The 13,393-nt window shown below is 35.1% G+C and overlaps 1 protein-coding gene across 2 annotated transcripts in view; it reads right to left on the reverse strand.

The window, feature by feature from the left end:
* Nucleotides 1-12,451, reverse strand: part of LOC129779368 (protein quiver) — a 31,359-nt gene extending 18,908 nt beyond the window's left edge. Inside the window, exons 1-3 of one of the 2 annotated variants that reach the window (XM_055786795.1) lie at nucleotides 11,634-12,451; nucleotides 6,364-6,414; nucleotides 4,838-4,984 (exon numbers count right to left, since the gene is read on the reverse strand). In XM_055786795.1, the coding sequence (XP_055642770.1) occupies nucleotides 4,838-4,984; nucleotides 6,364-6,414; nucleotides 11,634-11,667 (232 nt within the window). In that variant the 5' untranslated portion in view covers nucleotides 11,668-12,451. Of the gene's footprint in view, nucleotides 1-4,837; nucleotides 4,985-5,674; nucleotides 5,729-6,363; nucleotides 6,415-11,633 lie in introns of both variants that reach the window. The other variant, XM_055786794.1, reaches the window with a different exon arrangement.
* Between the last annotated feature and the right edge of the window lie 942 nt (nucleotides 12,452-13,393).

Raw genomic sequence — 13,393 nt, forward strand, 5'->3', positions numbered from 1 at the left:
TAGACAAGAATAGGAAACAGAGAAGAAAAGAATAAGAAAAAACGAGATTAATATTAAATTAATGAAAAGGGTCTATGGAATAGACATGTTTTCATTCAATCGATGGTTAATGTTCGCTGAAAAACTAAGAATTGATGGTACTTGAAAAACGAATTATACCCATAAAGATGTAGACTAACAATACGAGTGAGTGAAAAGGAAAACAGAAGAGAGATTGGATATCTTTTGCATCATCTAGTATGTACAGTATTGGACAAAATATTTGCAACAGATATTGAACAATGATAAGATGGGCCTGATTCTCGAATACACTACGAATACACTTCACGGAGGAAACGGAATGAATCGTATTCGCGATGACAACGGTACGGTGTCGACATCTGGATACGAGATTAGTTTCCCACTAAATTTATCATTATAACATCAAATTATCTTCAGTTGAAATTTTTGTATGAGATTATTATATCACATGAAGAAAACAAAGTTTTCCACTCACATTGAATACCAGTTTGATACGAAGAAGTTAATTTTAATTTATGATTTTTTTATTTGAAAAGTGCTTATTCTGCCTGAAAACTCATCATTATCTTCGACACTTCACTAACCCGTAAAACGTAGTTAAATGGCGTGCCATTTATTTCGTTTCCACCGTGAAGTGTATTCGAGAATCAGGCCCGATGTGTCATGAACACACATTTAGGTGAGCAATCAAGAAAATTGACAAGAATCTTTTAATCCTTTAGATTTACGATGTCAAGCACTAAGATAGCTCTCAACAGATTTGAACTGGAGCTATGAATGAAAACTATCAATGACAAAAAGTCCGGAGTATCACAAAAAGTGATTATGGTATCGAAAATCAACCACATCTAGACTATACTGCAAACTTCGCTCGACCGGGAGAATTGCTTTTGACGACAGAGGGATAATGTTCCACCAGCTTCAAAGATGACTCTATAATCGTCAAATGCATTCATTGATTGGATCCTACTTCTGTCAAAGTCATCTTCCGAAATGTAAAAAAAACAGATTGTTTGTATTGAATGGCAATTGTGTAATGTGCTAATTATAGATATGATAAACATGTGACATGTACACGATTCAAATTCGGCTCTGTTACAGCTAAAATGCTAAAAAGTCTAAAATAAACAAAAGGGATAAAAAAACCTTCTAATAAACAGTTTTAGGATTGTGCATGATCAGTCGCAAATGTTTTGTCCAATGCTGAATGTTCTCTGAATATAAAATGTATGCCAAACAATCCTATTAATTTTTACGACTCAACAGTAGAAAGGTTCTATGATTTGTTACCATATTTTTGTTTTCTTTCCGAAATCGATCGCTGGAATGTTTCGATGCCCCCAATGTGCATTTCGGGAACATTTCAAACTAAGTAAACAATATATCTGTCATACATAACAAAATATTTATGTGAAGCAATCGTGAAAAGCCTGGTCTGTTCAAAAAGTATAGCGAATTTTAATTTCTGCGGGTTACGTATATTCGATTTCTATTATATATTTGCGGCATTTTGTTGGTAGTCATGTCTCTCATTTATGTCGATAATTAGGCCATTTTGAATGTTTAGTAAATTTTCGACAGCTCCTTGACTTGTAAGTTGGGTTGCTCCATGCGACGAATTTCATGCCAACTAGTCTTAGAAGTTGACAGCACCATCTCAGATTGCACTGGAACGTTGTGGATGTAAAGGTCATCTAGGCAGTTTTGTATACTCGAAATCTCAAAAAAAAACTTTTTGAAAGGGAGCCAAAGTTTTTTTTAATTCAATTTATACACAATTTTCTAACCACAAAACTATAATCCGACTACCTACATTTAGGTCAAAGAAGGAAATATAGGAAATTGTTTCAAGTTTCCTAAAAAAATCAGATTTTTCTTTAGATTTATACTGAAAAAAATATTTTAAAAATCAAAATTCATTTTTTTTCAAGAATGTATTTTTTTCAATTCTTTAAAAATGATGCATGTTGACATACTCTTATAAAAAGAATTTTTGGGAAATTGAAATCAAGAGCTTTTGCTAAGCTGACCAAACGTACCGTTTTTCCGAGCTTCTTTGATTGTCCCGTCTTTCTATCAATTTGTACTGTATTTTCAGTATGGATTATTCCTTCTTATTATTTTTAATACATTGTTTTTGAGTGAACATTTTTGAACGCTTTTTGAGGGATTGTGGTCCTATTTTCCATAACATGAAAATGTGCTGTTGTTCTATGGTAAATTTTTACCAGAGTTCAGTCAGACCTTTCAAACATTTATTGGAAGTATTTTTGGCTAGTGAGTTACAGAATATTTTTAAAAGCCTTATTGATTTAGGGAAAATATAGCCAAAACAGTCTGCATCAGTTGCAAATCGTTGGGTAAATATTTTCAGAAATTGCGAATGAATTTCTAGAGTGTAAGGAATTCGTGAGGTTTACTGATCCTATATCGTGTCTACCTGGGAATACCAAACCGATTGAATGGATTTTTTCTACGAAGAAGAAAATGTGGACAACGGCAAAGTCGGAATTTCATTGCCAAACAGAACTTTGATCTAGAAAATAACATCTTTCATGATAAAATTTCTAAAAATCATAATCTTCTTCGCCAATTTTTTCCATCATCTTAATATTTCTTCACTGTAGAGAGCGAATTAGCCTATAACAATTTTTAATTCACTCAATAATTTTATTGTAAATGTATTGGGTGTGCAATCTAATTCGTTCCGTTTCTACAAAATGGCTCAAGGTGCTATAATTATTCGATGGCGGCAGCTGATTTTTGCTGAAACGTGAAGTGTCTACATCTGTGAACCAAATATTGTTTACAAGTCATTGAGTTTTTTACAATAAGTTCAATTTTTACTGAGTTGAAAAAGTCAAGTTTCGTTGCAAATAAGTTTCCATTGAAAGAAAAGTGCAACTGAAGCACATCGAATGCTTGTGGAAGTTTATAATGACTGCACCACCAGATAGATTTTTTAGGGAACGGTTTGGACGATTTTAAAGTTGTGATTTTTGGGTGTTAAAGACAAAAAGCGTCCGGGTCAACCGAAAAAGTTTGAAGACCATGAATTACAGACATTACTCGATCAAGATTCGTGTCAAACGTAAACAGAGCTTGCAGAATCATTAGAAGTAACTCGACAAGCTATCTCTAAACGACTCAAAGCCGCAGGATACACCCAAAAGCCAGGAAATTATGTTCCTTGCGAACTGAAAGCGAGAGATGTCGAACGGAGATTTTGCATATTCGAAATGTTGCTCGAACGGCACTAGAGGAAGCCTTTTTGCGTCGAATCGTTACCGGGGTCGAAAAATAGATTCACACGACAATCCTAAATGCAAAAGATCGTATGTAAAGTCCGGCCAACCAAGAACATCAACACCGAAGCTGCTAAAAACCTGGTCAAACGATCAATGAAGACTTCTATAGGCAACAATTAATCCGTTTAATGCGACTGTAGTCGAAAACATCCAGATTATGCGACCAGACGCGAGTCGCTAATATTCCATCTATCCATCTATTCCAACTATCTGGAGAATAGCGGATGGAATATTCTGGTTCACCCGCTTTATGGCTGAGAGCTTGCTCCTTCCGATTACCATTCGTTTCGATCGAAACAGAACGCTTTGAGTGGAGTACGCTTCACTCCAGAACCAAACCAAGTATCAAAAATTGGCTGGATTCATTCTCGGTTTCAAAAGGTGATCGCTTCTTTCGCGACGGATTCCGTAAATTACCAGAAAGATTGTAAAAAGTAGTGGCTAGTGATAGCCAATATTTTGAATAATGTATTAACTTATTTTATTATTCAAATAAATGTGTTTTTCATGCAAAAAAACCGAACCGAACGAATTGAGTTGCAGTCCCAATATTATGTCTTTTTGTTCATTTTTTTTGTGTTGCCGTTTTTAATCCTGAGTTATTTGGTCAGCCTAGTATTTGCAGAATATCCGCGTCGGTCCCCGACTCAGCTCCCAAAGATGTTTATTGTATAAGAACAAAATAGTCATAAATTTAATTAGAAAGTAGTCAAACATCGTAAAACATCCGAAAACAAACGTAATACCCCCTAGAGGCCGACACGGGGCTCAACGTGTTAAAGGATCAATGTTTTTACACACAATGAGATGGTGCTGTCAATGGTTAGTTGAGTTGACGTGAAATTCGTCATGGTGACGAATCATGGGTTTGTGGTTGTGATCTAGAAACCAAGCCTCAATAATTCAAATGGAAGCTACTGAATTTTAATTGGCAGAAATCGAAAACGAGTAAAACACGCGCAAACAAAGCAGCTGTCAAAAATTAACTGAGCATTCAAAATGGCTTAACATGTCACCATAAGTGAGAGACATGAGTATCAACATAAAATAATAAAAAATTGAATATATGTAACCCACGAAAATTCAAAAGTCGCAATACTTTTTGAACAGACTTCGTACTTATGTTAAACAGGCACAAAGCTCCTAAATTTCCAGAATAGAATTAGACACACTATCCCATAAATAACTGGATATTATAAGAGTTCAGCATGCTATACTGACACACAATCATTTATTTTCCATCGCCAATTATTGTTCTTCTTAGGAGCTCTGAATACGATATCTCATCTCTCATAACTGCAGAAACAAACGATTATAACAAAATAACATGATGTTACATGAAAATGCTATCTTTAACTAAGCGGAAAGACACATAATGAACCCAGGCTTATTCTAAACTGTTTCGAAAAAATAAACGAAAATTAAATAAACTTCAAATTACAGATAACGGATACATGTACAGCATTTGATGATGAAATTGTAATTCATCTAATTGAGTGAGTACTTACGGGTCCGCGAGTGGCGCACCATTTTGACACAGCATCCGTTGCAGGTCATTAGGGGCGGTTGATCCCGAGGAAGTGCCGTATAGTTGAATGGATCCTTGCAGCGGGCATCTGTCCAGCTATCGCATTCATAGCAGTAAATTGAGCGGGCTGGTTTCGGTTTCATTTTGTGGTGATTGGCGGAATTATCGCATTGTGGAAACACAACAAAATTGTTAGAAAATTCTCGAATGGCTTTTAATGAATCATATCAAACATGTCAAAAGGTTCCAGTTTCATTTCACTCACTTTTTTATTTTTAATTATACTATGGCCTCAGCGATCAATAATTTTAACGTTTAAAAGTCTTTAGTTGCAGGTGAACCTTTTCACACGTTGTCGACGGCGAAAATCTTGCACATACATGCTTTATAGTATATATTTATGAATTTTCTATAGCCACTTACATTCCCTAGATGAAATCGTAATCGTAGAACTTCTACCTAAAAACTCGTAATTGCAGCCGATATGTATTCGACACAACTATTCAAACATGCTTAGGAACATTTATTAACTATGAATAGTAAGTAATGAATACATAATAAAAACAAATAATTAAAGGCTATACAAAGAAATAAAAACTAGAAAAAAAAGTGCTGGAATCAATACAAGAAGCAAAATTCTACGCAGACGCAGATACAATGAAGTTTACCACAGCGCTGATGACATTATACCATGAGTAATGAACGTAAAATCACATTTTCTGAACACAGTTTATAAATAATTCATGCTTACAATACAATACAATCAATATACACAATGAGTTCGGCTAGTCATAAACTTAAACTTAATATTGCTTACTCTGGCATTCTGCTGACACCTGTGGAATCCAAAACCAAAACACTCCTACTAGCGCTGCGGTTGGCATGTTAGGAAAAAGTATATTTTAAAGCAGTTAAGTACAGATTTTAGCAAATGAGTCGTGAGCGGTTTGGAATGTACACTTTCCTAGCAGGGATAATTTGGGGCTATGAAACATGAATTTTGAGAATGAGATAGCTCTATTTATAACTATACGATATAGCAAGATCGGGTAACTAATGGCGCCATTGATAATCACATAAATCGTGACCAAAACGGTAGAGCTGAATGGAGCTTCTGGTCTATTACGGCCTACTTCTTTTCGTAGAAAAAAGATCTTTCCACATGCTACACGTGAACACGCGTATCATTTAGCTTGGAATACATTCAAGCTATTATTTTGAATCAAAATCTCAACCAGGTACTTATTTTAGCCCCTTTGCGTTTGATGTCTCCATAGTGGGGATAAAGTCGGTCTCATACAAAATCTGATTTAGTTCAATATTCGGGGAAACGATCTACATAGTCATATAGCTAAACAAAACCAGAAAATATATTAAAGAAAAAACAAGAAAAAGTAACTGAAATAAGCTCGAACAACAAACAAATGAGTTATAAATTAAACTCACACACATTATGTTTTACAATTTCAAACGATAAAAAAAGATATTAATAAATTATGAACTTACATGGAAAACAATTATCGGATGAACTGAACTGAACAGATGCAAAGATGATTCCTTTTCGAGACAGTAATGGAAAGTAAAAGAAAACAAATGTAGTGCTCGTTGAAGTTTCCGATGGTCATTTTAGTTTGAAGAACTGTTATTTGTAAGGAAAGTTTGTTAAAAATGCGTTTATTTGTATACAATCTCATTCTATATACGAATACACACTTTGACGTAGGACTACGTCTAACCAGAAGGTATAGAGTGTAAAATGAAAATCTAGGCACTGAACAAGTTGGAAAAATGAAAGATTTAGAACGAGTATAGCTTGTGGATTTCTTAATAGATCGCAAAGATCTTTGCATCAATTGATTGAAATATTTCTACGCTTCTATCACAATGAATAACATTTTACTTTTCTTGAGATAAACAGTTGAATAATTGTGAAATGTTTCCAAATGCACCATGTGCCTAATTTTAAATGGTCTAATTTGTGCTCCTCAAATGGTTTCGACCAAAAGGAGTAACCAGCGGAATATAATTCGAATACAAGCAATGAATTATATTGCAAGCCACTCCCTATGTGATTCTACCGCCAGTCGAACGAAATAAATTTGGCTCTTGCTTTCCGAGAACATCATTCATTTGCTAACCGCGAAGGAGAGTTCATATGCTAAGGCCATCGTTTTAGCATGTAGCGGTTGCAGCAGCAAGAATATCATCAGAACGACCAACGAGTCAACATTTTGTTGTCGTCAAATGGGCAACCGTAACCCATCGCTTTCATGTAATCGATCCAGCACGCAGTGATGATACTGATGTGAAATTGCCTGTGGCTGCATTCAGTTTGTCTAGAAAAGTACATTGGCGCTTTTCAGGGCCACCAAATCTTTCACAAAAGAATTATTAAAAGGTATTTACTATACAATACGATGCATTCTAAAGTGATATCTGAATAAAAAAATATCCGAACTGATTTTTGTTTGCCTGGGGCAGTCTGTGTTAATTTAGACGTATTTTTAAGCTTATCGGTGTTTGGGGTCCGTCAGATTGATCATTCAGTTTTTACGAATTCGTGTATGGTTTCAAATCTAAACAGGAGTCAAAGTACAACACATTGCAAGCCGGATGGATTTTACAAAAGCGAAATCGGTGTTCATTGTTATAGTTAGCACCAACACGATCGATTTCGGATTTTCTATTGCCGTTCTACAAAAGATACTGAATAGTATAATTTGTGAATTATTTGTCTAGTTTGAATGTTTTTGGGAGCGTTGGAGATTTTACTAATAAGTACAAAAAACTATTAGGATATTCGATAAGTTATTTAAATTAACAGCCTCTTCGGTTATGTACCTACAAAAAATGAAATGTAGGAAATATTGAAGCTTTCAATCAAAAATATCGAACAAATTAAAAAGCAGAAATTTCACCGAAATAAAATTATGTTGAAGATTAAAAATATTTCTTCTCAAAAAAATGTGTTTTTTAAATTCAGAACAAAAATTATATGAATAACCTATATACTTACCAACCACACACCCATACATCGTATGAAAGGCACTGCTACAGGGAAAAAGTTTTCATAACAACAACTTTTTCATGTTTTCTTTGAAACATTACTGTTCATGTTTCACACGTAACATTTTAGTGTGTGAATTATCGCGTTTGACATATTCTACATTTTGGATTTTGAATTTTGTAATTTTGATTTTTTTTCAAAGAAAACATGAGAAAGTTGTTGTTAGAAAAAAATTTTCCCTGTAAATGTGCCCATCATCCGATGTATGGATGGCTTGTTAGAAATTGTAAGGGCTTTTCATATAATTTTTTGACATTTTGAAAAAATACGTTTTTGAACAAATGAATTTCAATTTAAAATATTTTTTTTCTGCTTGTAATTTTTTAAATATATATTTTAGTATTTTTTAATGAAACAATTTCCTACATTTCAACCTTTGACCAAAATGTTGCAAGTATTGTAGTTTTCGAGTTATGAGTTTTTGTAAAAAATTAAGAAAAACAAAAACAATCACAAAACAAATCTGGAGTTAGACATTGAAACATATCTTTCAGGGAATAGAATAAAGAAACAGTATAAAGTGGTCGGTGTTAAAGAGTATAACGTCACAAAATAAAAAAACGAGTTATTAGTTGCATTAGATTGAGCATTTCGTAAGCTACACCTCACATTTATCAGATTTGGAAAATCTAGCATACAGCAGGAATAACGGATCGAAATTGTTATGATTGATCAACGAAAATCCCTCATAGTATGCAATCAGAGCGGACCATGTGCTATTAACCATGGCGATATGGCTCTATACCGTGTGCAGACAGAGTGAACCATGTGTCAATAGGTTGTATAATGAATTTAAACAATTTTAAGACTCCAAATTCAAACTAACAAAACTTTTTCTTGAAACTAGTAGGTACCTTGTTGAAATGTACTTGAACCCGTTCGCGTAGAAAGTATACATTTCGATTATATTAAAAAATGAATTAGTTCACTCTAACTGAACGGGTCAATGAAAAATGCTGGTCTTCAGTGTTGGTTATCGCAAAATGTACTATTTCAGAGTGTGGTTTCGACTGTAGCGATGACAATGAATTCGAATTCGACCATTCAATTGAGGAATGCTGCCAAAAATGATTGAAAATGGGAAGTACAGTCAATCGCAAAATTGAGTATAAACCTCGTGTTGGTTTGTGGTTTTTGAGTTTTTCGGGGGTAAGAATAAATAATGAAAAGCGACTTATATTTATCGTAAAATAGATCCCTTTTACTCTCATGTAGTGATAAGAAAAAAAATTAAAATGATCACATTTCTACTTCATGTTCAAAAAACAAACAAAAAATCTTCAATTCAGACTTGGCAAAATTAAGTCTACAGTTCAATTTTTTCTTAAAAAGAAAATTAAAATCAGTTCAGAAATGTTAACAGATAACAAAAATCAATCCTCTAGTATTTGGTATGGTCTCCTTTGGCGTCCAGCACTGCCTGCAAGTGTCGAGGCGAGATTTATGGTCACTGTAGACGGAAAGCTCTCCCAGATCTCCTTAATCGTCGTTCCGCTTTGATCTCTGGATTTTTTTTTCTTCAGACAGTTCTTGATTCCCCACCATAGATGCTCAATAGTGTTCAAATCCGGTGATTGCGGAGATGTTTTGAGTTGATTGGGACATTATAGAGTAGGCACTCTCGCACGATGAGATCAGTTTGCTTATCATTATCCTGTTGAAAGTAGTATTCACGAATGAGACCCAATTTCTGCACGGGACACTGAAGGTTACATTTCAGGAAGTTCAATGAAGCCATCTTGTCCACCGCCGAACCGATAAACTCCATGGTTCCAGTACCAGAAGCCGCCATCGTACCATACATCCTCTGGATGCCGCCGCCGTATTTTACTGTGGGAACCAAATGCTGAATCTAGAGCACCGATCCTGGTTTCCTTCACACCATCTGTCTTCCATCCGATTGAAAGAGATTGGTTTTCATCTCATCCGTATAAAGGACCTTGTTCCAGAACTCCTTAGGTCTGTTCACATTTGCCTTAGCAAACTGTAGTCGTTTTTTCATATTCACTTTTGAGATGAAAGCCTTTTTATGAACAACACGACCTCTCAGATTGTTCCTGTATGCTACTCTCCGGACAGTGTCTGCGCTAACAGATCTTCCAATGGTGCCGGCTACTTCGGTAGTCAATTTAGGAATGTTTGTTTTAGGGTTCTTTCGCAATGTGCGCACAATTACCCGTTCATCATCAGAAGACAGGATCCGTTTGCTCCCTCTACCCGGATATTCCCACTTGTTTATGATTTTCTTTGCTGTATAGTGAGTTCTTCTGACCATAACTGCTTTTTCCTGTAATGTCTTCTCACGACAAGCCTCACTTATTATCATTGTACGTGTAGCAATATTTATGTTTTTCCTTTAACTTGCTAGTTTGATAAAAACTTTTTCAAACAACAATAACAAACAAAAACCAACACTGCCCAAGCAGTGGTTAAGTGTTGACACCAATCACTGACGAAAAAAAGTACTCTAATTCGCAAAGATCTTACTTGTAAGGTTAATTTGTCAGGAGAAATTGAAGGTGTACACTCAATTTTGCGATGCCTAGAATAGAGATTGTTTTCAATTTTTAGGAATAAACAATTAGAAGAAAACTTTTCGTGGAATTTTATTGCACGTACAACTAGTCAAATGTGTGAGTAATAAATATGATCAAAAGAATCAATGGATTCAAAATATTTTATATTAAATAAATGAAAAGTATCATCAAGTAGCATTTGTACACATAATTTTGCTTGACTGTAAGTATGGGAAGGCATATAGCTGTCTGTTTGGGCATGAGACTTGATGCAATTATCATAAGTCACAGTATTTTTTTTTATCCCATTTATTTATTCAAGGCTCATTAGCATTTTAGATGTAACAGAGCCGAATTTTAATCGTGTACATGTCACATGGTTATCATATCTATAATTAGCACATTACACAGTTGTCATTCGTCAGTATTCCTTCTATACCATTACATATGGTACATTCACACAGTAGCCATTTTTAGGCGTAAGAATATTCTTTCTGTTCTTCCATTATCCAGTTGAACCACCGGACAGCGGAGACAGTTGATTGATCATTGTTGAGCTATTTATAGAACAGTAGCCCGATGTGTCTTGCAGAGCAGAGCAGTTGTATGGATGGAATCTATCTTATTTCGACCGTGGATCGATCTCCATCGCTGATGATTGTTGCGTGGACGTAGCTATTCTGTAAAACAACACAAAGATGGTCAATGAGGGCCCTGAGTTTTGAACTCACGATCGATCGCTTACTAAGCGAACGTGCAACCAATGTGGCTACGGAGACCCCCAAGTCACAGTATTGTCAGAGAGTAGCTAACATTTCTGGGAACAATGCTTCGAAGATTACAAAACACTAAACATCATGTTTGTTTTTCTCGAAATCATAAAAATGTCAAATGGTCCGGTCTGACTTAATACCGTCCAACTGATGTGCTGAGAAAAATAAATCACTTCTAAACACGAATAACAATCGATCCACGCCGAAAGCGTGTGTTTGTTTACAAATTCTTATCACCCTCTCCCATTATGTATTCGAGAGCGAGAGAATGTTTATGTGTGAGCATGGCTTTTTGGGCTGATATTGAGTGACGAGAGAATGCTCTCTAGTATTAGGAGAACGTGACTATTGAGAATAATCTATAATTAGTGAGATGACATTAATGCAATTCTTCAAAAAGAAAATCTAATTTCGCTTTACCTAGTGTAATCATAATCCAATTCTTTTTATCCATGGTGATTTTTTTTATTAATCGCAGCAACCAGTTGTATCCAGTTATCTCGGACGATGTGTGTTCCTTTTAAAGCTTCGTGTGTACAATCGCTCCTTTGATTCTTGTTTTTCCCCTAGGGATTAAACATCCATACACCGTTTCACTGTGAAATCTTTGATTCCACAAACCTAATCACTCCGTTTCATCGGTTCTTCGCTGTTTCCCTATGTTCACTACTTGACTAGTTTCCGGAAGCAGATCAATTTTCCACGGCCATGTGGAACAAGTGCAATATTGAACGTCACTTCTATTTTCCCCTTGTCAAACTAATTTTTCACTGCATAATTCGATCCACGGTATCACGAAGAAAGCGCTTTCATTGGTGCACTATTTTCAGCCTTATGTAATTAATCAACACAGTGAATAAAAATGGATAGTGTCCATTGAAATGGATGTTGGATTCTTAGCTGTTCAACCTTCAACATCCGCAATGCGACATTGCAGAAGCTAATTTTCCTCACTTTCACCGTCGCGAGATCCCATCAGAAATAAATTTGAAACACGATCGCTTTGTTTTCACAAGTCCATATATTCAAGGTTTTCGTCTTTTGCTATTTTCCAACTATATGGCGATGAAACTAAATTTCCCAAAAGCAGAAGAAAATGAAAAAACTAAAGTGTTCCTTTCTTCCTATTTTCCTTCCGAGGAGAAGAACGTCTCATTGAAAGCACTCGATGATTCGGCTAGGTCAGCACCAGTGAAAAGCAGCGACGAGAGTGGCGACGATTTGATACAGTCTCGTATTCGATGCATGCTGCCGCTTGCGCGAGGAAGCAGTAAATACATTTTCGCGAAAGAGAGAGGCTTCCCTGGTTCCGTTTTGGCATCATCTCCATTCAGGAGACGGTTTGACTCTCGCTTATATCATTATGAGAGATTGTTTGTGACAGAATTTGTGTATATTTTCCCGTGGGTGTGACAGAGAAAGAACCGGCCTGTGGGTTTCGCTATAAAAGATTTTCCGGCAACGAAATCGTCGTATTTTTTATTCATACAATGGTGGTAGGGAAATAATTCGTTCAACACGTAGAGTGTCACGGTTTTATAGCGTTTGATGGACATTTTTAAACTATTAAGACCATCGATAAGTAGTAGTGGAAGGTATTTCTGTTCGAAAGGGAAAGCTTATGAACTTATATGCGTATAATATTTACCTTTATTATCATATATTATACTCACTGTCATGTTTCAACAATATATTTATTTGAATCAGTACAGGTCGGACTCGATTATATTTGATTCGATTATATACAATTTTGGACTCGATTATATACAGTTAGAATTTTTTTTATTTTTCAAATATGACTTATTTTAAGAAAAAAAAAGTTACCTTTCAATGTTAAAGTGAAACTGTGACTTTTATATGTACAGTGGGGTAAAAATCGTTATTTTTGAAGATTTTGCTTGAATTTTCACCAGGAATTGTTTATATCGATATTGCAGCGAAATTAAGATAGATAGAAGTTGGGTGTCAAAAAACAAATTGTAGAGCGATTAGAAAGCTCTAATTTAATTTATATAAACAATCAAGTTCAATATTAATTTTTGGATAAAATTAATTATAACCCATTAAAAATTACTAACTTTGAAGCTTTTCACTTTTGAAATGTTATTTAAATCCACTTATTTAGATGTTTCACAACTATATCCTGTACTAAATTTTCTCATCTCTCTAATGAAAGCAAC

The sequence above is a fragment of the Toxorhynchites rutilus genome, chromosome 3, assembly GCF_029784135.1.
Source record: "Toxorhynchites rutilus septentrionalis strain SRP chromosome 3, ASM2978413v1, whole genome shotgun sequence".
NCBI classification, from domain to species: domain Eukaryota; kingdom Metazoa; phylum Arthropoda; class Insecta; order Diptera; family Culicidae; genus Toxorhynchites; species Toxorhynchites rutilus.